This window comes from Coturnix japonica, chromosome 11 (genome assembly GCF_054131305.1).
Source record: "Coturnix japonica strain WE chromosome 11, WE-NBRP24, whole genome shotgun sequence".
Classification (NCBI taxonomy): domain Eukaryota; kingdom Metazoa; phylum Chordata; class Aves; order Galliformes; family Phasianidae; genus Coturnix; species Coturnix japonica.
The window spans coordinates 7,249,289-7,275,779 of NC_140673.1; the positions used below are offsets into that span (position 1 = coordinate 7,249,289).

The 26,491-nt window shown below is 34.8% G+C and overlaps 1 protein-coding gene across 10 annotated transcripts in view; it reads right to left on the reverse strand.

Annotated features, from left to right (window-relative positions):
* The window catches only part of COL11A1 (collagen type XI alpha 1 chain), a 118,944-nt gene that overhangs the window by 52,260 nt on the left and 40,193 nt on the right, over window positions 1-26,491 (reverse strand). For all 10 annotated transcript variants that reach the window (XM_085512152.1, XM_085512151.1, XM_085512148.1 and 7 more), the window contains 22 exons: window positions 25,536-25,598; window positions 23,831-23,872; window positions 23,400-23,462; window positions 21,307-21,381; window positions 19,512-19,595; window positions 19,189-19,245; window positions 15,491-15,544; window positions 14,089-14,142; window positions 13,924-13,977; window positions 13,306-13,359; window positions 10,110-10,163; window positions 9,946-9,990; window positions 8,537-8,590; window positions 8,401-8,445; window positions 7,947-8,000; window positions 7,431-7,475; window positions 6,130-6,183; window positions 5,153-5,197; window positions 4,173-4,226; window positions 4,047-4,091; window positions 2,310-2,363; window positions 1,388-1,495 (listed from right to left, as the gene is read on the reverse strand). In XM_085512152.1, the coding sequence (XP_085368278.1) occupies window positions 1,388-1,495; window positions 2,310-2,363; window positions 4,047-4,091; window positions 4,173-4,226; window positions 5,153-5,197; window positions 6,130-6,183; window positions 7,431-7,475; window positions 7,947-8,000; window positions 8,401-8,445; window positions 8,537-8,590; window positions 9,946-9,990; window positions 10,110-10,163; window positions 13,306-13,359; window positions 13,924-13,977; window positions 14,089-14,142; window positions 15,491-15,544; window positions 19,189-19,245; window positions 19,512-19,595; window positions 21,307-21,381; window positions 23,400-23,462; window positions 23,831-23,872; window positions 25,536-25,598 (1,257 nt within the window). The remainder of the gene's footprint in view (window positions 1-1,387; window positions 1,496-2,309; window positions 2,364-4,046; window positions 4,092-4,172; window positions 4,227-5,152; window positions 5,198-6,129; window positions 6,184-7,430; window positions 7,476-7,946; window positions 8,001-8,400; window positions 8,446-8,536; window positions 8,591-9,945; window positions 9,991-10,109; window positions 10,164-13,305; window positions 13,360-13,923; window positions 13,978-14,088; window positions 14,143-15,490; window positions 15,545-19,188; window positions 19,246-19,511; window positions 19,596-21,306; window positions 21,382-23,399; window positions 23,463-23,830; window positions 23,873-25,535; window positions 25,599-26,491) is intronic.

Below are 26,491 nucleotides of genomic sequence, written 5' to 3' on the forward strand. Positions count from 1 at the left end.
TCCACAAAACACTGACAGAAGATGTTTTACTTTCAGTGGGAAATAAAAGGAATAAATATTTGTATTTGTGTTTCTTTTTTAATGTTTTTGATTCACGACCTTGCTAACAGCTGTTGAGATATCTTGCAAACCTGTGAAGGTTAATTCATAAATAGTTCCCAATAGCTGAGGAAAGCTGAAAATTATCCTTTTTTTGAATGATTGAACCGAGCTTTTGGATAAATTATTTTATAAGAATTTGTGGACAACAGACTCAAATTATAATTTTATATTATTTTATATATTATTATTTTATATAATCTTATATTTATTATATGTAAAAAGTAGTAACTCTGATTGAAGAGTTTCTTTTGAGTTTGCAGAATATATTGCCTTTCTTCCCAGAAAACTCTTAATAACAAACCCTGTTACTTTTTTAAGTAGTATCACACACTTAAGGCTTCAGTTTTTTTCTTCTGAATACTGTAGAGTGATTGATAGACAGAAGGATGGATAGATAAATAGATACATACACACATAATTATTGCAGCTGTCAAATATAATGATGCTGGAAAAGTACTAGCTGTTCCTAATTTGAAAACAGAGAAACTAAGAACTGTAACCTCTACCTCCTATTCTATTTCTTTTCAAGATACAATCATAATTAAAGCCTCAGTTAATAAAAAAAGATATTAAATGGAAATATTTTCATAAGCATTTTCTCAAAATATACATAATTCTGACCTGTTTTTTGTTTATTTTAATCATTCTTTCCCAGGTTTCCTAAGTGTTACACTCTCTTTACAGATGCTCTCAGTAAAATACATGTGCCTTCTTCAGCCTCCTTTCCTCCTCTCTTTCCATTGCAAATGTATTTTGCTGAGGTCAGCATTACTCAAGGATTTATGCTTATCTCTGTGCTTGTTCTCTTCTATATTTCATTTCCCTATCATTTACTCAGTCTTTCTCTTAAACTGTTTCACCTTTACCAGACTTGTCTTGGGTTTCTATTCAGGATATACTTTCCGTTTAAACCAATCTTCATATCAAAGTTTGTTATCATATGGCAGTGAATATTAACTCACTCTCTTGCACACCTTTTTCCTCCTTTGTGCCCAAGTATTTCCTCTGCATTGTATTTTTCTTGATGTAATTTGGGATAAGATTTTTCTGCTTTATGTGCCAGTTAAATGTTACAGTGTTGTTTTGTAACTTGCAAAGAATTGATTCCCAATACATGATCAAATGTGAATTCCAGTGACCTGCACTAGTAGTGTTTCATAAAAACTACTGTTAGGTAACCTAAGATCTTGCAGATCTTTATGTGTGTCTTTTTAGTGATGAAGATCACGGGCTCACTCTACTTTATGAGGTAACTGTATGTTTATGTTGATATCTTGCTACAGACCTTTTCCCCAGCTGGACCAGCAGCACCTGGGTCCCCAGATGGACCTGCTCGACCTTTTGGACCTTCTGGACCATCTTCTCCTCGTGGGCCAGGTAGACCAACTTCTCCCTAAAATACAGCATTATATAAATGTGCAGCGATTGACTGTGTGCATACATTAGCAAGACTACCTACAAATACATGAAAATAATTTTTCAGTAAACACAAACTGAGATTAAGAAAATGCCACTACTCATGTTTGTTATATAAATACAGAAACATGCAAATTGAATTTTACTTGTGCAAGCATTAGAGGCCACATTCCTTGTCTGAAGAGGGCTGGGTTTTGATACTGCTTTCCAATTTCATAGGAATTTTAATGAATTCCAGTAATCACCAAACAAATTCTTGTGACAGTACTCTCATGGTCTGTATTAGAGTATTTTTTCGTATCTAAGAATTTAAATAGTCATCATCATAGTTACTTATGTATACAGATAACAGATATAGGCTAGTAGCCTCTTGTAGTAAGTTTTTTAAATCATCTCTGCAACATTTCCTGTGACAGAAGCATCCAGTAGTGATAAAGTATATTTTGGCAGAGATTTATAAGCTACTATTAGGTGGAAATGGAAATAACCTTGTTCATGATAAATTATCTTATAGAGGCATTACTTGGTATCTTGAAAAGGAGACTCCCTAGGAAGAAGTTTAGTGAAAAGGATATCAAAGAGTGACACTTGCTTCTTCTTTATAACTGCCTTTGCTGATTCATGATTCTAGACTATGACTCAAATCCATGTTTGTTCAGGGAATAGAAACAACTTAAGCTAAAAGTTCTTAACTGTTTTCAATGTAAATTTATTTGTTCATTTCACTGATCCTCTCAAAATAATAGCACTTAAACATTTTAAGAATATATGGGCCATGAGTCATTGCTTACCCGATCACCTTTAAGGCCCATGTCACCCTTAAATCCTGGGAAACCATCTTCACCCTAAGTAAGGCAAAAATAGATGTAAGAAAACTGGAGGTTTTTGTTGTTTGTTTTTGTTTTGTTTTTTTTCCATATGTAATAAGAAAACAGAAAAATTTAAGATTAAAATAATCTGTAGTGGCATAAGATAATTCTGATATATTTATTGCTGTTTTAGAGAATGTATATCAGTGTACTTTATATGACTTTATAGTTTGAATGTACCTAATAGCATAATAACAGTTGCTTAAAGCTATTTAAAAAGGTGTTTGAAGACAGAGAATAAATTATTGTTCAGCTTTATTACAAGTAATCTTACAAAATCATTTGCTATGTCCTAAACATTTTTTATTGTCACTCTTTTTAATAATTCCATCAACTTAATTAACTAAAGTATTGGTGGCAAATTGTTCAGTGGTATTTTTTCTGTGTAGCAGAACCTCCGGTTTATTTAATTTTTATTTTTATTTTTTTTTAATTTTAAACTAGTGTCTTAGTAATGTCATGAAAGGAATGAAGAAATTGGCTGATAATGGAATCTTAGTTAAAAATATTAGACATGAATGGTCATTGCTATTGAAGGAAGAAGTAGTCTCTATACACTAGCTGGACATTTGGCAACACAGTCTTGCCTACTTTCATTGGTTGATGGAAAGGGCAGAAAAAACAACAGACATTATATTTCATATACAGAGTAGCAGAAACAGGTACACATTAGTTTTATTCATAATTATAATTATTATTTAATGCCAATACAATATGGTATTAAAAATACTCATTTTTCAGATTACATTTAATGAGGTACTCTAAGAAGAGTATACAGGCTCGATAAATGGTGTTGTAGAAAAGCATGAAGATACAAAGACTCCTTTGGCATTTGAGCCTGAAAGACAGATCTGTAGTGCTCAAATCAAGGCTTTTTGGCTTATACTTTACAAGTATGGTCTTCTGCTCTAGAAATACAGTTACAAATATGTACACAGTAGCGGAGGGTACCAAGGGAAATCTGCCTGTATAGACAAGCAGTATAAATGATGTCTGTTGTCTCTCTAATTCTGAGTGCTAAGGAAGCTTTGAAGCTTTGATAGCTTCAGCCATTTCAGATTGTAAGAAGTCAGTAAAGATGTTTGCTACAGTAAGAGCACTTGCTTTATGCAAAGAACTAAAAGTATTGTTGATGTAAAAGCTTTCTTTATATACATGCATCTGATTAGGGCTGTCTATCACTGGCAAAGCCAAAAAGCTAACTAAAAAATGCCTGGAAAATTGAAAGCTTTTGGAAGATTTGGGTACATAAAAAAACCATAAAATCTTGCCTACAGCATTATCAAAACAATAGGATGACACTACTATTACCACAAATTTATTGAATGGTACGAGCTTTTCAGCATGTACTATAATATATATTAATAAGAAAAAGGATGTCAAATTATCTACTTGAGAGCAATTTAGATATGACTTAAATTGGTGTCAAGAGGATCCAAACCCACTTTAACAACTGAACATTTTCTAATTGTATTGTTCCAGTGTAAATAATCATAGAGGAGACAGATTTATGAATTGGGCTTGGTGTATCCTTGGTATATAAGTCAAAAATAAACTGCTTCTGCAAGACAGAACATACAACAGCGGAGACAGAACAGGCTGCAGTGAAATAAAGAACACAGAAAAAGAGAAAGAAATTAAAAGCTGTCTTAGTTTTACCTTTTCACCTTTGGATCCCTTGAGACCACGAACACCATCAGCTCCCTAAAGAAAGAATATTAAGAATTACCCACGTACATATAATTAAAAATTTTTGAGGGGAGGAATCCAGCAACTAATTCTTACCTTTACTCCCCGAGGACCTGGATAGCCAATTGGACCTTGAGGACCTGGAGGCCCCTAAAATAGATGGAAGCAAATAACTTTTGTGTAGTAGTTGGTTAACAAGCACTTAGCCTAAGCCTTGTTCATTCACTATACTGCAGCAGTCTTGTGTGACATCAAAACAACACTGATAGACTTCAGGCTTCCTGCTATAAAGAAAAATCATGGCATCACAAAGGATATTAAGGTATTACTAAACTTATGTATTTAATTCTATGTGGTTGTTCAGGAAATAACTATCTGCAGTATAAATAATCTGCTAATTTCAGAATGTGAAAAAGCAAAAGAAAACAAATATAAATATTTCAAAATAGATGACTTTTTGCCACCAGTGATTTCTTACTGGAGAAAATTTATATGGTAATTATAAGGATGGCAGAATTCAAAAATATAGATCAAAATAATGATTAATATAAAAACACATCTTCATAAAGAGATCACAGATCTGAAACTTAGAGGTCTCATGGTGCTTAATCAATACTGACTGGTATTTGGATGTTGTTATTTACTGTTTGCTGAGTATTTAAATTTGTTTAAACAGATGGTGCTTTTTATGCTGTGGAAGCAAGGAAGCCTGGAAACATACAGGTATGTTTCTGAAACTGACCTGCTTTGTTGATTCTCTGACACTGGAGATGGACGCACAGCACAATCTTTCCTTAATAATAAGGTTTTCTGCTTTCAAACTGTGTCTGTTCATAAAACCTTTAGGCCCCTATCATCTCTAAGAAATAATGTTTTCTATCAAATTTGACTGAAATCAATCAGTAAATTCAAAAGGAAGAATTGGCAGCTGGTTACATACACTTACTTTCAAAACAAATGATCTATGTAAACTTAATTTTCATAAGAAATTAAGGTAAAATCAACAAGCTTCTAGCTGATAACATTCAGGACAAATACTGAACTATGTAAATAAATAGAGAAATTTTGAAACTCACCAATGCACCTTTCTCACCAGACTGACCCTCTTTGCCAGGATGACCCTGTTTTAAAAGAAATGTATCTGCTTTGGAAAATCCATTTGTGAAATGACAGTTCATTATAAAATGACAATTATTTAATTATTTAACAATATGCAGATTTTTAAAGAACAGTGAAGTTTGCATGTAATTATTGTTCTCAGCATACAGAGAAAGGTAAGGGAAAAGATCTAATGCGCAGAAAATGATTCAAGGCATAGACTTCCAGCTGGGCTGTTGTGTGCATTTCTAATGGTACCTTGGTACCTTGGATTATGAAATCTGTATATACAATTATGTATCGGTAATATCATGTATGCAATGACACTTTGCTGATCATTCTGTAGTAGCAAAGCTCTGAAAGTCAGGTTCAGAAAACAGATTTAAGCTATACTAGGATGAATTGTAAGGGAAAATGGCAAATGAATGGGATGCTTTGAGAGTTCACACTGACTGTAGAATGGCTCCTGTCAGTGTAGGAAGGTGATGTTTTTGATGAAAGAAACAAATTTATGTCTTACAGTGTTACATGTGTTAAAGATGAAAGAAGTTCAAGTGTGCAATATGCATTTTGGGACACGAAGCAGAGAAAGAGACAGTCTAAGAAAACAACTGATGACCACTTTTATTGATAATTTGTGTTGCTATATAGATATGGTAGGACTTTCTAATTCTTCATGTGTCAGCCAGGTCACTTCCACAACCCTGCAGATGTTTCAGATGGATTTCACCATCTGGGATAACAGCTGTTCTTAGTAGCTGCAGCAAAAATGTTAATTCTAAAAGTTTTAGCATCACAAGTAACACAGAGGTTTGGTGTATTTTATTATGCAGTTGTGAGTGAGGACTACAGGTCTTTCACTCTATGTTTTATTTCTGAGACACAGGTATGATTATTACATATTAATTGGTAAGACAGTTTAGATGTTAAAGGCATAAAATATTTGATTACTTACAGGAGGCCCATCAGAACCAGGAAGTCCAGGAAGGCCAGGCTTGCCTTGAGGTCCCTAAATACAGTAACAGAGACACATCTTAAGAATGGCAACAAACATTCTATCATTTTCTAGGATGATAAAGGACCATCCTCATTGGGACCAGGACTTATACGGTAAAAAAACTAACGTAACACTTCAGTATCTTAATCTTTTAAAAGAGATGGTAACCAACCCCAGATCTAGAATACTTATGAAAAAAAAAGGGGGGTGGGGGGGAAGAACAAAAAACAAAACAAACAAACTTGTAAACACACAAAAAACTATATCCAGTACGTTCAGTTGTAAGAGTTGGGGATATAAAACATAGTTATATCTAAATCTCTTGATACAGATATCAGGAATAAAACAAAAATATAATAAAACTAAACCCAGAAAGACACTATCATACGACTTAATAAACACAAAGCCATTTCTTACAACCTTTATCCAATAAAAATCATCCATATTTTTCAGTGACATCTTGCTAGAGAACAGGCTTTGGGAATGAATATGCACATGCGAAACACCATATGGAGAAGACTTCTCCAGCTATAGAAAACTGAACACTATTCAGAATTTCAGGAATAAAGTCATTCACCATATGAAAAAAAGCAGCAAGCTCAGGAAGCAAAGAATAGAGCTTACAAAACCATAGCTTTCATAGCTGAAAAAGCTTGCAATGTCTTTGTGAAAGGCTGGAATACATTTATTTTGGATGTAATCTATTCTGTATAATAATCCTTCTAAGGCACACAGGTAAATAGAAAGCATGTAAAATGTGACATTTTTGATGCTGACAGAAGGCCTGTATCAAACCACAAGAACATGTACAGACAGATAGACCAGAAAAAAAACAACAGAAGAGACACAATACTGAAGCTACCAGAATTATGTCAGAATCTAATCCTTGTAAAATGAAAGCAGAATCTGCTCTTAGTAGGTAAATAATTTTTTAATAAAATAAAAGAGTAATCAAGTCAAGCAAGGTGTGAAATTAATTATTGTAAAAGTATACACTTTTTAATACTGTAGAGAGGGTTCTGAATCTACCTGCAATCATAATCCAAGCAAATGGTAGGAAATTATGCTTCTGAAAAAGTGTAAGTAAGAGTAAAGTCAGGCCTCCGATAGTTACCCATTTCCTTGAGGATTTTAGGAAGATTTACAAATTTTTAGATCTCAGGTTACTATGCTTTTAAACATAGCAAAAACCTTAAGCACTTAAGCAAGGTTGTTGTACAGAACTGACTGTGAAATACCAGAATAATGCTGTAACTTACTTTTTCACCAGGAGGTCCAATAGGACCTTGTGGACCAGGAAGGCCCTGTTAAAAAGAAACCAGAGTAAGAAATCAGGGAGAACAATACACATACATTCACTCTACCAAAGGTTCCTCATTAATTTGTTTAAACACACTGGCAAATATATGTGGCTTTTTCTTTTTCCCCTTACCAGTTAGATCAGGAGTTTTGTGCGCGCCTTTTGCACAAGCCACTATTCTGGCAGTGGGTCTGTAACAAGATCCTATTCAGAAACCTCCTCCAGGTGTGGCCATTCCTGCTGCATTCCAGGAACACTGAATGAGTCATTTTACTCCTGAATGAAAAATCCTTCTAACAGCTCACTCGAAAACTTTGCTCCCACTGCCGTAGGCACACTTGTAGCATATTTATAAATTCTTACAGCTTTATCAATTTTGCATGTGAAAAGATAGCTTTGTACTCATTTCACGTTTATAAAACATTTGGTGCAAGTTGCATCTTATTTTTTTTTTTATTAATTATTTTACACTTACTTGTGGGCCTGGGATTCCTTGCTGACCAGGGGGTCCTGGCTCCCCTTGAGGACCCTACCATACAAAATGATTAAAAAAAAAGAATCAAGGTATTAGGTTTGCTTTTCTGCATTACAGATCTTCATTGTCAGGACTAAAAGGAAGACATGCTCATCTTTGTTCCTCCCTCTTAGAACTCTACTACCAGCAACTCTCTATCCATATGATAGATTTTCTTTTAATAACAGACCACACATAGGACCTCAGCAGCAGAGCCCATGGTGCTAAAGAAGCTTGAAAAGAAAGCATGGTTAGGTCTTACAGCTGAAGGCTAAGTGTAGTGTAAGACATGAGACATCTGAACGTGAGGGCAGAAAAGTTTAATTAAATGAAAGGGATGGCACAGTGGCAGAGACAAGGGAGTGTAGAAAGGATTTTGAGAATTCCGTCCCTTCTTAATTTACAGCTTACTCACCATGTTTCCTTTTGGGCCTGAAGGTCCATCAATACCTGCAATGCCCTGCAGCAAACAACAGAAACACAAGCAGCTTTCAATGGACTTTCATTTTTTTTTTCTTCCAGAAATGACATACAAAACGTTTCATACGTACAGGTTGTCCAGGGGGACCAGGTGTACCTCTGGGGCCCAGCAGTCCCCGTGGACCCTGAAAGACAAGAAATTCTTATTAACAACTGCCTGACTACTTCTGAACAAGGAGCAGGTCTGGGTAAGTAATGTCATGGGGAGCAAGAAAGATAAGGGAATGGCATCATGGGGGCTAGGGGAGAAGGAAAAAAGGAAAGAAGGAAAGAAAATTACCAATAATAAACTCTCCTGAAGCCTACCAGAGGTCTGAATAGAACATCAGTGGAAGGACAAACTTTGATACAGTCAGTTTTGCTGCTATTTCAGAGAAAGTTACAGAACACTGGTACAGTATCTTCCACTGAGGTTTCATCACTGCTTTGATGTGAAGATCTGACCTGAACTGTAGTATACATTTGTACTCCTATATTTAGAAAACACAGTAGTCTACCACAATTTCTACTACTATTTACTGTGACAAGCAGTGATTTTACTGGTAGTAAAGATCAAATGAATGATTAAAACTTACTAATAATGTTATTATAACTAATGCAAGTCATTCTGATAGACATAATGAGGTTTGTTTTTTTCTTACACTTAAACAAAAAAACCATAAACCCCAAGGGATATTCTTCCAGATGGAGGAAGCAAGATTTGCTCTACAGAATAAACTTCTGACTTTACACTATGGAAAATTAATTAATTAATTAATTAATTAACGAGTGTCATCACTCATATCACACTTGCTAAAGTAGGCAGGACAACATCTCCAGTTTCCTTATGTATGATAAAGACACAAGTTGCTAACACTCTGACTGTAGTATTTTCTTGTCACTTAGCAAATAGGCAGCAGTATATCACATGTTTAAGGTAAAGATCCCCTTTCTGAGGCTCGATTTCTTGCCTGCAATGCAGAACTCTGCTCTGCAGTGACAACACCTGCAGAATTCTAACTGACAGCAGGGAACTTCTATATTGGAAAGAAGCATAAAAATATACACTGAAGCACAGTAGTGGAGAAAAAAAAAAAACAAACCAACAAAAAGAAGGGCTTATCTTTGAATAAATAAATGTTTGGAAAATATCTTCAAAACAACAGGGGTTTGAACATGTTCTCATGTATCAAAGTCTGCAGTGACTGATTTTTCAGTAGCTCAAAAGGATAAGAAATTGGCTCTGTGACTACTGGAGTTGTGAATACTTACCTGGATATGCATCTGATCTAATTCTGATTTTGTGAGTGGTGTTTCACCTCCAGCAAAACAGATCATTTGTTTACTTTTCAGGTAATATCAGTATTCTCTACATACACATATATGCACACAAATTTTTATAGCTGGAACCCAGAACAATTAAATAGAAAGAAATCTGAGAATTACATTTATTTATAAAATGGTGTTCTGGTCAGAAACAAACAAAGAAAGCATTGCTTACAGCTTCACCTGGGAGACCTCTTGGTCCAACTTCCCCATCTTCTCCCTATTTTGTATAGAGGAAATACGAGTTTTAGAAAAAAGGTGCAGAAATTATGACTGTATTTCCATTACATGATATTCACTCCCAGTTTTACTGTGAATCTAAAGTAAATAGCATCTTACTCTTGATCCATCTTCACCAGGTAAGCCAGGAGGTCCCTGTGGGCCACGGTCTCCCTGTAGAACAAGAAAAGTTATTAAAATAATACATCTGTGGCTGAAAACAACATAGAACGGGAAAGGAAATGAAAATAAATGTGTTAGCTGCAGCGTGATGTGTCAAAACATGTTAACGTAATGATATTAATCTGTTACAGTACTCAGTAAAGTCTTTTATTACTTTACTACAAAAACAAATGAGCATTATTGAAACAATGAAATATCTGTTTGTAAAATTTTGTTCTGTAACTATTCAATGCCCCAGAACACACAGAAACTGCTGCTCCAAAAGGCAGTCTTAATCTGTACCCATATTTTTCTTCGTCTCTTCCCTTACACAGTCTATTTCTGCTAGGAAAATAAGGAAGGTGTATATGCATCAGGAGTTAATACACCAGTCATAAGGCCCTGGGATACACACAGTGAAATTCAGTGGCTGCCTTTCACAGCCACCCACCCTGGCAGCAGTCATTTAGAGCAATGGGACTGATTTGTCAGAGGTTTTGGAATGCAGCCAGACTTCCACACTTCCCCCTTGAGGCTGGGGCTTTTCAAGTCTCAGTTTGCGAAGCCTCAGTACATTCTGGAGCACACGCTTTTAGGATTTATTTTTCTTTCCCTTCTAAAGAGAACTAGTGTGCTGCATAGCTCTAACACTACTGACGAAGCTCTTTCTAGGCAGCAGGTTTTTAGACTGTGACTTCCTTCTGGCATTGGACAACAACCAAGTATTCATCCTGTTTTCCTTAATTTAATCAGTGCCTCCAAGGAGCATGACCACTGCAGTGGATTATTGCAGAGATATATGGAATCACTCTTCAGTGGCTCCATTCTTCATGCTTTCAACATTTAACTTTCCTAGGGGATTTTAGGTAACTTGGTCTCTTCACCCAGAGTGCTCTTTTATTAAATGTGTTGGGATTGTATTCAATTTCACTTCTCCAAAAGTTGGAATCATTACAGGAAAGAATGAAATTCTATGAACTGCACTTTCAGAGACAAGATTAATTACTACAGCAGTTTTAACATTCTGCTAAGCTTTGAAACCATTCAACGTGTATTTCTAGTACAGTATGGGGTTTTCTGTATGCTAAAAGATGCTACTGAAAGATGACTCACAAGATGCATGATCTGTGTTCTAACTTCCAATTAATATCTAGGTAAAAACTGACTTAAACCTTCAGATGTTGTAAAAGCTCAGCCTCTCGAGGGCTACCTTTCTTGTCAAGGGCAGTCAAAAAGAGATTAGAAGCTTGCATTCAGTGTTCTGGTATTGTCATACCTTCAGAACACAGCTACCCTACCAGCATTCCCAGTTCTTCAGTACTCTAATTCTTATCTTCCAATGTTCTGCCAAAGCCAGTATTTCTTTTTCCTTAGACCTTAACTTCTAATAGATAGTCTCTTGCTTATTTTATACTTGAGAAGGAGTACAGTTCTAGGAAACCTAAACAAAAAATAGAAATTAAGACTGAAAAATAGAAATTAAGTCATAGAAATTAAGACTAAAAGGAATACTACATCATGTGTTCTATTTTCTCTATACTGGAGGCCATCCAGAAATTCCTGCCTGACAACTTGTGTTTGGCAAAAGCATAACCCCAAAGACACAAGAAATTTGCCACTCACAATCCAAATACAACTAATTCTACATCTACTTTAAAGTTAGATTTTTTTCAGCATCAGTTCTTTTGTATCTGAAACACAAACACAATAGAAAAAAGGTATTTATCTTTTCAGTTTTTTCTTCTTTATTGTAAGCCAAAGAGAACTGAATATTTGTATTACATGCTGTTAAGTAGTTATGAGAATGCAGTGATTTTTAAATAGTGAGATGAAAAGATGACAAAAGTCTTTGTTTTCATTAATGTTACAAAATTTAATACAAACTTATTCTTTGATTTCAGTTCTCTTTTATTTATTTAGGAAATATGGAACAAATAAACTAATTAAATATATATATATATATATAACTCTTTATGATACAGAATGTCCTGTGGACGATTCCACCATTAAAGGTTGGAGAGCATACAAGACACACCCTGGCTCTGAATCAATTTCTGCTCAGCCTTAAGAGCTGTAACAAGAACTTAATGTCTTGCCCCCTCTGCTGGTCATATGCTGACGAAGCCAAATTTCAATTCTGTGAAGCACTGATTACATTACACTTTTTAATAAGAAGGAATGACAGAAAAGGATCAAGATGTTTTCATGACAATAAAAGTTCTTTTTCTACTTCTAAAATAACTCAAGAGAGTATCCTTAGAGGTTATTACAAAGCACTAAGCCACAGACCAGTAGCCAACATTAATGAGACTTTCCAAGAAGAGCAGCAACCATACTACCCCATTGAAGGGTGAGAGCTATAATCATAATCATTCCTTGGTCATCAGTACACATAGGAATACTTGCTTAGTTCTGAAATTCCTACCTTTTCTTTTTTTTTTTTTTTTTTTTTTTTTTTTTTAAGGATTTACCAGGTTTTACACTCAGTAGAACATATTACTACTATCTGTCTGATGGGTGTAATTTAAAGCAGAAACCCCCTGCTGTGAAAGATGCAACCTCATCCACTCCATTGGCTCCAACAGCTTGTATAGAAGTTGTTTCAAATATTATTTCAAATTTTCACTAATTTATCTGATGTGACTCTGATCTGTCATTAACCAGAAGTTGTTGAAATGAACCACACTAAAAAGTTCAGTTTGCAATTCCAATTCTCAAATGCAGTTTTTGAGCAAGCATCTTGTAGGTTAAAAGTTTTCATACTCCTGATACAGAAATTTCATGCTAATTTACTGTGCTACTGTTTCCCTTAACAATCAATATAAATCCAGCAGGCAGATTTCTTCATGCCCCCACCCCCCACCCCCCCAAAAAAAACAACTCCAAAAAATCAACCATTCTGAAGACATGATCTGAATTCTAAAAAAAATATATTTAAATCAATAATATATATGAACTGTATTCTGCTGATTGATACTACTAAAATATTTTGAGGAATACATTACCAGACAATACAGATATTATTCTGTAGTACTAAATGCTGGCATTCTGTTCCAGCTTTCCTCAGAGTCCTTAGTGCTCTTCTTAGTGAACAGTATGTTATTTCTGTGCCTGTATCGTTATGCTGTTGTATAAATATGCGTGTTTTTCTTACCCTGTTACCTTTGTCACCAGGGAGGCCAGGAAGACCATCAAATCCTCTGTCACCCTTGCAAAGAAGAAATCAGAGTTTCGATGAATTACTACTTACAATCTGTATTACTCCAAGTAAGTTGCATCTTCTTTCTGTGTTAATTTTGAGTTACGTTACACCTTTTTATTGAATTAAATGTATAGAAGGGAGGGAGCAAAAAGATCAAACTCTCAAAGTTTTCTTCTATGTATAAAAGCTAGAAAATATGCCACACCAGCTTCTTCACTGCACTGTAGGTATGGTGTTTATAAAAAGAAGTCTAAACTGAAATGAAAAGCTTGACTCTAGATGCCCTTTGTAGTTGCAAGACCGACTTCTTTACTGCTGATACTCTGCAAATAAAATCTAAGAGGGATATAATCATGCCCAAAGAATCAAGTTATTTCAAGGTCAAGCTACAAACCATTACCATTAATTAGCATGTTTCAAAGACATGATTCATTCTCAACTCTTGCATTTGACCCAGCTATCTGAAACCTCAATATTTTCACATGAGACGAGAATTCTGGTTTGGTCTGGATGGAAACCATGGTGCTTGCTTAAAATCCATCCAGACCATTCCAAGGTCTCATTATTTACCTTTGCACCAGGTTCTCCTGGCATTCCTCTGGCACCATCAGCTCCAGGCCGTCCCTGCAGAAATGCAAAATGGCAAACAGTTGAAAATGTAGTGAAATTAGTAATATTTAAGCCTCTAAATAGCATCTATTTACCCAGAGCAGGATTTATATATAGATGACCTACCCTTTTGCCAGCTTTTCCACTTGGACCAGGGGCACCTTGAACACCACGAGGACCCTGAATTTAAAGAGTACAGCAAAAACCTAGTTAAATATCTCAGCTGAGCAACAGGTTTGGCTTTTTTATACTGAGAGGTGACTTTTCTTTTTCCCCCCAGGAGATGACAGATTATAGTTCTCAAACACTGTTTTGTGTTACTAGAATGCGATCATCGAATCTGGCTTAACTCTGTTTTAACATAGTTTTCATGAGATGACACTATACATGGCACAACTGGCCCCTTTACCTAAAAGCTTGTTATATTCTTTTGATGACTTTGAAGATCCCAACCCTGTAATTTGAGAATTCTTGTTCCTGTCATACTCAAATTATTTTAGGCACATAATAATTATTTGATGAAAACTGAAGAGTTCTTATTTCAAATTACCAATTCATATGCAAACTGGAGTTGTGCTGGGAAATAGCTCACACGCTGATTTAGCTTAGTAGAGCAGAGTTTTAACTAGAGGAGGATCAAATTACTTTGGACTGAAAAATCTGATTGCACTGTTCAGACACGTAACTGCCACTGTAGGTTGAGTGAGTGTATGCTTCTGTAAATGTATTCTTATCACCCATCCAAATGTGTCTTCCTTGCACGGAAATAACAGTGATGAAAGGACTAGCATCCAAAAATATTGATTAGGAAGAGAAACAATGCTAAACATGTAAGTAAGCAAACTAGAAGACTGACCAGTTGTTCACGATTGTTCAGTTACTTTATTCTTTGTTCAATTACGATTGTTCAATTACTTTATTCTGAAAATATCCATGTTCAGTTATAAGACAGGTTCTTAATAATGTAACTGATCTATGACACCACTTGGAATATGGCAAACTATTGTTCCAAAGATACATATAATGATTTCTTTAAGAATCCCCTATTATTTTAAGTTTAAGCGAAAAGATTTCAGTACTCTTTTACATCACCACAGGACTGATATAATAGTAAAATGAGAATAAAAGCATGCACTGATTGCTATGATTGCTGAGACCCCTTCTTGTTATGTCATTGAGCTCTTATTGAAAATATTCCTGTTTAGTAAATAGAACCCCTCACCTTATGAGACCTGATGAGACCACAGCCCAAGACCAATATGCATGCAGATTGACATTTAATTACTGAGCAGAGATAAAAGTGATGACATTCCACAAGCTATAATTGTTCTTTCTTTTGTAAAGGCATATGCACTTTTATATTCAAAATGAAAAATCAAGCTAACACATTTAATTAAGACTGTATTTTAAAAGCTATTTTTTGACAACTGCATGTGGAAAGCACATCGTTAACCACTTTCTTTGAAGAGATATAAATGCATTTTTGTGAGGACAAGCAAGTTAAACATAACAAGCAATATTATTGTACCTGAGGACCTGGTTCACCACTTTCTCCCTTAGCACCTGCTGCTCCAGGTCCTCCCTTGATGAAAAAAAAAAAGCAAAATATTGTTTGAATACAGAACTTTAAGTTACTAAGTTATTTTTCTATTCCCACGTATTTACAGGGGAGAAAAGAAACAAACAATCTATTCATTATGTGTGAATTCACCCTTTGAATCTGAAGGTATAACCCAATGCACATTGTATAGACCCTAGGCCTATTGGTCAAAAATCTTTCTCTTACAAAAGAAAAATTCCCTAGATTTGAATGAAATCAAAAGTGTTCAATTCAAAGATCACTAACTGATGCAATCTTACCATAACCTATAGTGATATTTTAATAAAAATATTTCTGCATCTGCCATGAAAAAAAGCATTTATTTTATATTTTTATTGCAATTAAATTATACAGATCTTCAGTTTTACCTACAAAGACCCCAAAAGAATCTGAGGCAAAATTAGTGGTCTTCATAGTGGTCTCAAAGTCTCTAGACATGCTGACATAGAATACAAGCTAAGGGAAGGTACATATTTAAGTACTACTATGGGTAAAAATTTTTTGGCATTTCTGACCTCTGAAACAGGTCACAACCAAATTAAGGTATTCAACACAAAGTGAATCTTTCAGACCTTGGAAGACTGATCCTCCTCCCATGTTTACCGTAGTGACCACTCAAAGTAAGAAGTTTTCTCAAGGCTTATCTTAGTGCTGGATCTAGCATCTTGGAATGGAAAAAGTCACAACAACATTGCAAGTACTGAATTAAATTCTAAGCAAATCCAAAATTCTATCTCTGGTAATGGCAGTGGAAAGAACAGTAATGATAGATGGCAACTGTTGTAAACTCTGCTTTTAATTAACATTGGTAAGCAGAAATTTATTTTGCATTCTATGCTAAACAAGTACGTGAACTCCACACTCAGTTGAAGCTAGACTGGGGCTACAAGAATACTATGTTTAATGAATTATGTGCTTGTCTGTATCTCATTGGCTACTAAATTAACACAGCACAGTTCATATTAAGATGAAGAGATCCAATTATTTTATTAATTTAAATAATCTGAGCACATAAATACACCAAGAATCTGTAGTTGCTTCTGGAACTAAAAATGTTGGCCTAAAATGTTGCCAGATTAAATCCAGCCTAAAATGTTGCCAGATTAAAGAGTTGGATTTCCAGAGCCTCCTGGTGGCTTAATAGAAAAACATCTATTAATGTTATTCAGTTAAATTTTGTAAACAGAAATACAGAATGACTTTGAAAATGTACCTGGCATGAAATATAACTAAAGGTATATAGCCCACAGTCAACAAAACACTTTATTTACAAACTAATTCCATGCTTAAAGTTCCATAACTACTTTGTCTGTATAGACTAAATGTTATCCTGCAGGTCTCCTGATCTAAATACACTGTTGAAAATAGTATATTAGTTATCTAAATAAGCTCAACATGTCTGGCTTTGTAATTGTAACATATCTAATTGTCATCAATCAGAAGACTGTGACAAATTTATGCACTTGTTTGCAGCAATTCATTTTGGATGAATGACGCTAGAAAAGAATTACTCTTGCATTGGTCTGCTTAAAAACACAACCAAAGTCTACTAATATTCATTTCTGGGGACTGAGTGAGTTTTTCATGGGATATTTAGCTATGATTTATCTGTAACCAGGTTCATGAGATTTGGAGCATAGAATAAAGTGGAACAGGTATACTGGTACATTTTGAAGATGAGCAAAGCACTGTCGAACCAACCCAGAACACAATTTAGAGAAATTTTAGTTACATGTAGCTTTCAAAAGTCACTGAAGGGAATGTTATGCTTTTAGGATTAGATAAAAACAAGACTGAGACTTTTACTTATTATCCTTAAAATATTCCTACAGCAGCCCTCACCCCAGGTTTTCTTTGCTAGTAAGAGTACTGATTGGAGAAATAGCAGGAAGAGCTATTAAGGTAGATCTTCAGTTGTACTGCGCTGCTGTAACAGTACACAATGCAAGACTGTACTCCTGCTGTTTGTCCATCTGCCCCTCCTGTTTCCAAACTAACAGTTTAACTCGGACAGTGAATGCTGAGGGGAGTAGGGCTTAAAGAAATGAAAGAGAAGGCTAGATTGAAAGGACTTGATTGTTGACTGTTCAGCAATGAGCTGGTGCAGAAGCTCTGCATTTAAGAAAGAAAAAATAGCAAAAGAAGGGAAAAGAACCATATTTCCTACACTGTGATGCCACAACTTCAGAAGACCAAATCTCTACAAGAGGGAAGAAGGGAAGGAAACTAATTAAGAGGAAATTATTATTGCATTCTGGTGAAAATTAGAGAGCCTCAAACTTCTATTGCATTTTTGTGCATATGTTACTACAATTGTAACTGACACATAATTGGTATAACTTTTTCTTTACACAATATGCCATATGCAAACTTATTTTATCCTTTTCTCATGGTTCCTCAGTGTTCATTTGTTTTAATTTCTCAATAGCACAATTGTGTTCTTGTCCATTTTACAGCTAGAAGTTTGTCTGGTGTAATGGAAAATGCTAACATTGCACTTTGTGTCAATCATCATCACGACAATAGAAATAAAAATTACAGCAGACATAGATCAATTTAAGGAAGCCAAATATTTTTCAGCCTAGCTGTGCCACCAAAACAGACAAATTAAGTTTCCAAAATTAAAAGACTTTTAAAAACAGATGTTATACAATCTGTAAAAGAGAACTTCACTCCATGTCAGAAGATAAATATAATCACCTGGGAGATCTCAGAAAAGACTTCTTTTCTAAAATGCGTATGATTATGGCTGCAGCATTGATTTAATACTACAGATGCTCTATAATAGCTTTTAAAAGAAGTTAAATGCTAAATAACACCATTAAGTAGACTGCTGTGTCTGAAATATCCATCTTCTAAAAGAGGAAATTGCAATTGGCAGATAAATCAGGTGATTTTGGCTTGCTCAACTTTCAGTCTGTTTTTATACTTTCATTGGACATTGATTGCTCTTTTAAAGTCTCTATAGGCATTACAGTAGCAAACCTGTTTGTGACCAAAAAGCTGTTTTACATATCCTTAGAAAAACTGTTGTTTGCATTCTGTGTATAGTCTTAAAAATTACAAGCTTTCAAAATATCCCACGGGGTCATTTCCCAGATCATTTGATATTAGCAGTACAGGCCAAATTCAGGTCTTAAGTAAAAAAATGCAACAATTATTTTAGAAATCTATGTTATTTTTGATTGCCTATATAATGTATCATAAGAAATCTCCAGATCCAGCCTAACAGTGAGCCACAGCCCTTCTACACACACTTGCTTTAGTACATTCTTCTGTAGCTTTTCATTTTTGCTACGAAAACTTTGTAAATTTGTAAAAAAAAAAAAAAAAAGAAAAAAAAAAAAGAGAGATTACTGACTGCAGATATGCAGTTATTTATGTAAGACTGTTTGGTAGTGTAAGTCCAGCAGTGTCCAAACATTCGAAAATCTACATTAAACACTCATTTAGTATTCAGGCTGCATTGTAATCTTTGAATAACAATAAAAACTGAGACCTTAATTATATAGCTTTTTTTTCAAATAAAATAAGAACATGTGCAGAGGTGCAGGCAGCGCCAGAATGAGATCAATGAACTTTTATTAGAGTGTTCTTAGATTCATGCCTCTGTTTTGCTTACATACCACAGGACCTGGTCTTCCAGTGAGTCCCATGGGACCAGGTGGTCCTCTCATTGCAATCTGAGAAAACAAACAGAACAAGGCATCAGATGCCAAGAAAAAGCTGCTAGCCCAGCATACAAATTCTATACTGACTCAATGTCATAATGCACTAGCAAACAGGCCTCATCGTTCACTCAGTTATGAGTGTGTTCTGTCATAAGGATATCTGCTGTCATGAAATGATGCTTAGAGCTCTTTAGTTCACACTCTGAATGTCATAAAATGGAAATTCATTCAGAATTATACTCTTGTGGCAGTTCTATTTGCAGGCTCCTTGTGCTTACCCTTGCTTGCTGAAGAATAGCTTGTGCTTGAGCTTCCTGAGCTGAGATTGTTGGGCCCTTCTCACCATCTCCCCCAAAGCGGAACTACAGGTATCAAAACAAGAAATGAAATTTATAAATATGGAGTTTATAAAATGAAAACCATACTTATCATTCACTGCAGCCGTATAAACCACTTTGAAGATGCTGAATCTCAGTATTTGGTTCATTTCATTAACTTCAGTAGGCTGCTGCACTGGGGACTAGGGTCACTGGATCTAGTATATATATTAAGAGTTTAGAACTGAAGAACAAAACTAATTGCTTAAACGAAAATATTTTGTTTATTGTATTTTTTAAAAGTTGAAGCATGTATCAAAGTTAATTAACTTTCAGTGCACTTTAGCTATCTACAGAAAAATTAAATTTAATTAAGTTAAATTAAATTTAACAGCAACACTATCCAGAGTAATAAAACTATATCACCTCATTGCAGCTGGAACTAGGCTTGGAGGATACCATTTTCTCCACTGAATATTTAGAAAATGCAGTAGAATAGCAGCATATTTCAAATAGTCAGCAAAGATCAACCTGGGACACAGATTCAGTAGCAATATGATGTCCAGAAAATAAGATGGTAAATGAAAATGGTAAAGAAGTCTGGATGTTAATTAAACTACTAGGACAGAATTCTGGACAGCTGAAGCCAATTAACAAATACTTCCTGAGAAACTTCTCTTTTGACTTGGAAAACCACTTGAGCTCAGATAGATTAATGTCTTAAACAAAGGCTCGTGCTATCATATAAATTGACTGATAGGTAAAGTATTAGTCCACACTTACTACTTTTAATGGAACATGGTGGTAAATTACGCACTTTTTTCACAGGAATTATGCTTGGAAGAATGACTTGGGAATAACACTCGAGTGGCATTTTTTCACCAACTAATTATTGGGGGTTAAACATTTCTGTTATACAGCCAGCTGTGATAACAAAACACTAGTGCAAGCATGAGATAAAAAACATAGCTTACTTTAATAGTCTTTCATCGATTGTTTCTTAAATCATACTTTCCTCATTGATACTAATGAAGTCTTGCCTCCTGGAACAGAACTGCAGCAACTACAGCTCTGAGCCTTTTTACAAAGATAATCTCACAGAAAACATTTCCCTTTCCTTTACAATTGTTTTATTATTACTCTGGTATGTTATTACTCATCAAATCTTTCAAATATACACACTCTGGAATAATAACTTCCATGCACACAGTACACTTCATACTAAAAAGCTGCAAGACACTTTTGAGAGCTTTGAGCTTGTCCCTCCACCTGCTAAAACAGATGGTGTTTTGCTTTGATTCCAGTGGGAGCAGAGCTGGCTATGTGCATCTATTTCTAATCAAAGGATGCTCTGACTTTTCAAAGAGGACAGTGAAGTCCAATTTTAGGCACAGAATGTTTAAAACTCTCCAAGTGAAGGAGTTTTGAAAGCACACATGCCTGCCTTTGTGCAACAGCAAATTCCTTGTGTTGGAAATAAGTTTCAGATAATAGCCACTGTTGAAGTAATGAGGATCATTTTAGTATATGCAATATAGTCACATAGGTTCTGAACAAGCAATCATGCAGGAGCTAATGCCTATGTTTTGTCTGAAATGAAAAACTAACAAATTATCTTCAAATGATTAAACCGTATGAGAGACTCTATCATCTCTCATTCCGAAGACAAAATCAGTTGCAAAAGTAAGTACCTTTACATTTATTGAAACACTGTCTTTTTGGAGTCTGATTACCCTAGAACCATAATACAACTTACCGGCAGCATTAACATGGTGCCTGGGGGACCTGCTAAACCATCTGCACCAGGGAGACCAGGACGACCAGGTGGACCCTGGGAAAACACAACAATGACAGAAAAAGGGATGAGAATAAATGGACAGTTATTTAAAGAAAACCTTTTGAGTTTCTTATGCTAGCATTCATAATGAGGAACTTTGGGAATGTTATTGTAGTAGTTAAAGAAGTAGGCTTGGGGAAAACATTCAGCAATAGGAAAAGAAAGCTATTTTCGCTAATTACCTCACGAATTGTTTTTAAAATGATGTGAGGAGAACCTAGATTTCATAGGTTAGTCTGAGTTGTGTTCCAGTGTTTATTTTATCTGATACGTAGAAAACTAACACTGCTAATTTTCTTTAAAAATTTTTGAGTAGATTTAATTTTGAATGGCTACATAAGTCTAATAGTTATGACTTGAAATCCATTTTCATGAATTCCCTCTTCTCTCCACATTTAATAAGAGCTCTTTTGCATAAGAGTAAGAAGTATACCAGCGTGTATACAGTTCTTATGGTTACAAAACAGGCAATGCTATACTGATTATTATCGCTGTTGTGACAGCTGATTTATCGAATTGCATCTTTCCTCCCAGCAGTTTGCAGGCTGCAGTTTTACTAGATGAAGCTGTCAAGGACACGAAGGACCAGCATTATGAGTGCTCATTTGCATACTATGTGTTTAAGAAAGAAAGTATACTTTCACCAGAATGACTCTGTGGGGCTGCAATGACAGATCAACAAACATCAAACAGACTTAAGTGATTCCTTTTGGCACTCAAGAGTTGAAGAAAACAATGGGAAAGCTGATCCTAAAAAATGTGGTCTTTTTTCCTCTCTCAGGGAATTAAGATCAATAATCTGATATTTTTAGCTCTTTCTCCAAAAAAAATCAGGAACATCATAGAACAAATCCCATATTCCTATGGCATACTATAGGTAGATTGTAAATAGGGAATTATTGTCAATTTAAAAGTATTGAATAACATGATGTCATAATTAGAAAGAAGCATTATATATCTGGGTATTTCAGGGCAGCATTTTATTTGAGTGAAATTAATTAATGCAGCGGTAAGAGCATAAGTGGCCTTCTACAGAAGCGTATGTTCATTCATTTCTCAATTATCTTATACCCAATAATGGGATTAGAATGACAGAATAACTTATTATAATTGCTGAAGTACCATAGGCATTTTTTACTTAAACAATGTTCCTTTTCTGGAGAGGCAATGTTACTTTTCTACCTTTTTTAACCTAAGATGAAAACTAGTCAGAATAGTTATAGAAAGAGCTACAGCCTTTATTCATGTACGCTAATTGCTCTATAAGAAAAAAAAGACATGTGCTCACACATATTTTGAAGTCAGGCACATTACTTCACTGGGTTTGAATCTGAAAGCAGAATCTAGGTGCAAATATATGCATTGTTCTAGTAGGTTTGTCAACTAATTCCTACAATTATCTCTTTGTATAATATACCTTTTTGAATACAAAAAATGTAGAGTATTATGTGGATTTATTTCATTTTAATGTGTTAAAATTCCAACTGTATCAATTTAGATTCCAAAATACAGTTAATTTACAGGGAAGAAATGTGGAATTAGTCTATATGCTATTATCAATGTGAAGTATTGTTGGGATGTTACTACGATCTATTTATTGAGGGAAATGCATCTTCATAGCACCTCACGCTCACAAATGCTATGGAACAATGACATTGTCTTTCTCTGCATCTCTACAGTTTATGGCTGAGGTCATATTGGCTCTTTTCAAGATCCATACAAGATATTTTAATCTACTGCTTTTTAATATTTAAAATTATTTATATCAAAACATACACAGACACACAGGCAAACTGGAACTTGATTCTTTTTCACTTTCATATAGAAGACATTTCTACCATTAATTAAATCTTTATCCAATTTTTCAATTGATGTACTGAGCTGAGTAAATCAGCCTCACTTCCATTGAATTTTCTTAAGCTGTTTTTCAGATCAGGGCCTAACACACTTGCTCTTGTATAATTAATACAAGACATACCATGAATACCAGGCTAATCTGTATGTTGACTTACCCTTTCACCAGGGTCACCTGGAGGACCAACAGGACCTTGTAAGCCTGGGGGACCTGTAAGACCCTATGGAAAATGAATGACAAATTATTACGTTGAATGATGGCTCACAGCACATTTTTGAATTTTTATTTTTATTTTTTTTCCCTGGAAAGTTAAGTTGAATACATATTTTGAGAAAACTGCATATATTAATGCAAAATTTTTTTTCTTATGAAGATTTGTAGTTAATACTTGAAAGTATTTGATTTTCACATGCACTCAGCTTGCAGCATGTTCTCACTGAAAATGCTGGACATGAACCTTATTTACTTCCTTCTTAAAATACTAAGTCCAATACATCCCCTGAGAACTATGATAGCATCAATTTTGTATTAACTCATGAATACCAAAGCACAATGGCTATAAAAAGAAATTGTAATTAATCTACATACAGCTGGTCCTCTTGGTCCCGGCGGTCCTTCAATGAGCATACCCTGTTTTGGGAAGGAAAAAAGACACTAACTGGTCACATCTTGGACAAAGATTTAATAATTTTTTCAAGCTGAGCTACTAAAACTAGTATTTCTTAGTTTTATGACAAACTTTTCTTAGGATCTTCTCTCCACATATTGTAATAACATAGAATTCCGGCGAATAAGTTTATGGGATGTCTTACTTTTTGTCCTACAATTTTTCAACTAAAAAAAAACTAACTAACAAAATAAATACACTTTAAATTCAGCTGCTATATGATGTTTTAAATCTATTTTGATTTATTTTTTAGGAATTACACTGAGATCTTCATAGATCATTTACTAGAATTAGAATCTGAATTGTTCTGTTACTTAAAAATTAGAAATACTTATAGGCTACAGGGATATTGTAGTACTAGATTCACAATAACTATTTATTTTTAATATAGTGTTAAATAATTGATGTGAATAATTCTGGTTATTTTTAGCACCTCACATTACATTTTCAGAGTGTAAATGCCAATCTGATTTCCACATCATGCTAAGACCTCCATTTATATCTGTCTTTCCATAGGAAGGAAGACTGGGCAAGAGAGCTGGAAGCTAGCTGTAGTGAACTCCAGAAATGGAGAATGGCAGTGGATACCTTTTCAGTATTATGTAAGTAAACTATATCTTGCAAAGTGTAAAAAACTAGTCATTTTATGAGACAACACACAGTGAGCTTCTTCACAGATTTTGACTGATGAGTCAGTCTTAACATACAGCTTATTTATTACTGTATTCCTCTGTATTTGGTGAATGGTAACTGAATGTTGGATCACAGAATTCAGAGTCTGAGGTTCACATAATGATGACACATAATTGTATTCTATCACGCTTCAACTTTAGCTATTTCTTCCCCTTAATATTTTGTTTCTCATTTGCTGTGAAATAGAAAACAGACCAAACTTTAAATTCTGTTGGAGTCAAATACATATTTGAAAGCACTCCTTGAAAATTCTAAAAGATTGAACTACACTAGGACTGAACTCCTGCCACATATTGAAAAAAAAAACATTTTCATATAATCTTTTTAAAATCCAGGTGTATTTTATGTTATAACTGTCACCCAATAGTATAAAATCCTGCTGCAAAATCCAAATAATTAGCACACTACATAAAGATGATAAGAAATATGTAGGCCACTGCTCTTTACTGCAATTATGACCAAGTTATAACATTTGAAACAAGTATTTATACCTTCAGCAGTTTGATTGCACAAGCATGGGTTAAACATTCACGCATTTATTTAGGCTCTTAGATGGACTTCCCAGCCCATGCTGAAACTTGTACTTACAGTGTTACCTGAGCTGGAAGTTGGAAGCTATCCCTGCACGTTTGTCCAAGCAGCAGTTACACTAACTGGCCTGAAGAGCAGATCTATGCTCTATTTCTCTCTGCACAAGAAGATTCTCCTTGTTTTAAGTGGTATGTGATTAGTCTCTTGAGAAACAGAAAGAGAAGGCTGAACAGGCTACTGTCTTTTGCCACCTTTACACAGTCCACACTGCAGGTGATTGTTTCAGAGATCACGGATAAGGTTACTGTCATTGTATCATGAATGACGTAGTTTGAAAACGATTTATCAACAGTGTGCAAGTTATATAGTGCTAAAGAAAAACTCACCCACGTCTGTACTTACGGGTTCAATCACAGCTGGTTCTCCTTTTTGTCCTTTTTCTCCATAAGCCCCATGATGAGTTACCTGACCAGTAAAAACAGCCCCCAGAATGAAAGTAAGTAAAAGGCCTATGGGCCTGGCACAATAAATAACTGCAACTACCAGAAACTGAAAGCTAAAGCTGGAACTGTAATGTGCTATGAAAAATATATCACAGGTACACATATCAATCAAAAATATTTAATAGAAAAATTGCACGGACACTTTTTAAATCACTGGACATCATCAGTTTGTAGGAGTAAAATTAGTTTTCCAGTGAGGTTTAAATGTTTGTATTCCATGGTTTGCATTAGGACGGTGTAATCTAAGATTTCTGTGTTCATGTCACGAAGTTGTTTCTTTCCATATTTGAATGAACATATTCTTGGCAATTAGCAACTTTTCATGGTCTTCTGAGGTAAGCAATCACAGATTCCCTGCCCCTATATGGACAGTACCCTTCAAGTGTCTAATTCCATTCTTTAGTCATCTGGTGAATGAAAGTAGTTAGTCTGAGTCTGATTACATGACTTAAGTGGGAGAAGAATTAAATGGCACTACAAATATAAATAAACAAAAAATAGGGTTTAATGTATAGCCAATTATGCCTCCTAACTATATGAACTAACATCAACTGCAGAATTGTTTTGAGGTCAGCTCTATGGAATTTTTAGGTTCAGGACTGAGATAACAGCATGACCTAAAACAACAGGTCAATAACATATGCTAATGGCAGAACACAGTGAGATTCAAGTTTCAAACAGCAAATGAAGAAATCTGTTTATTCAAAGCAAGAGATATCTGTTTTTCTTCAAAACTACCTCTCTTGATTGGCAATATATCAACTGCAAACTAGAAATTAAATCTAGTGTCAGATGAGTTTTTTTTGCTTTCAGTAGAATTATTTCATGTTTATGCTAAAGAAGCTGTGAATTTGA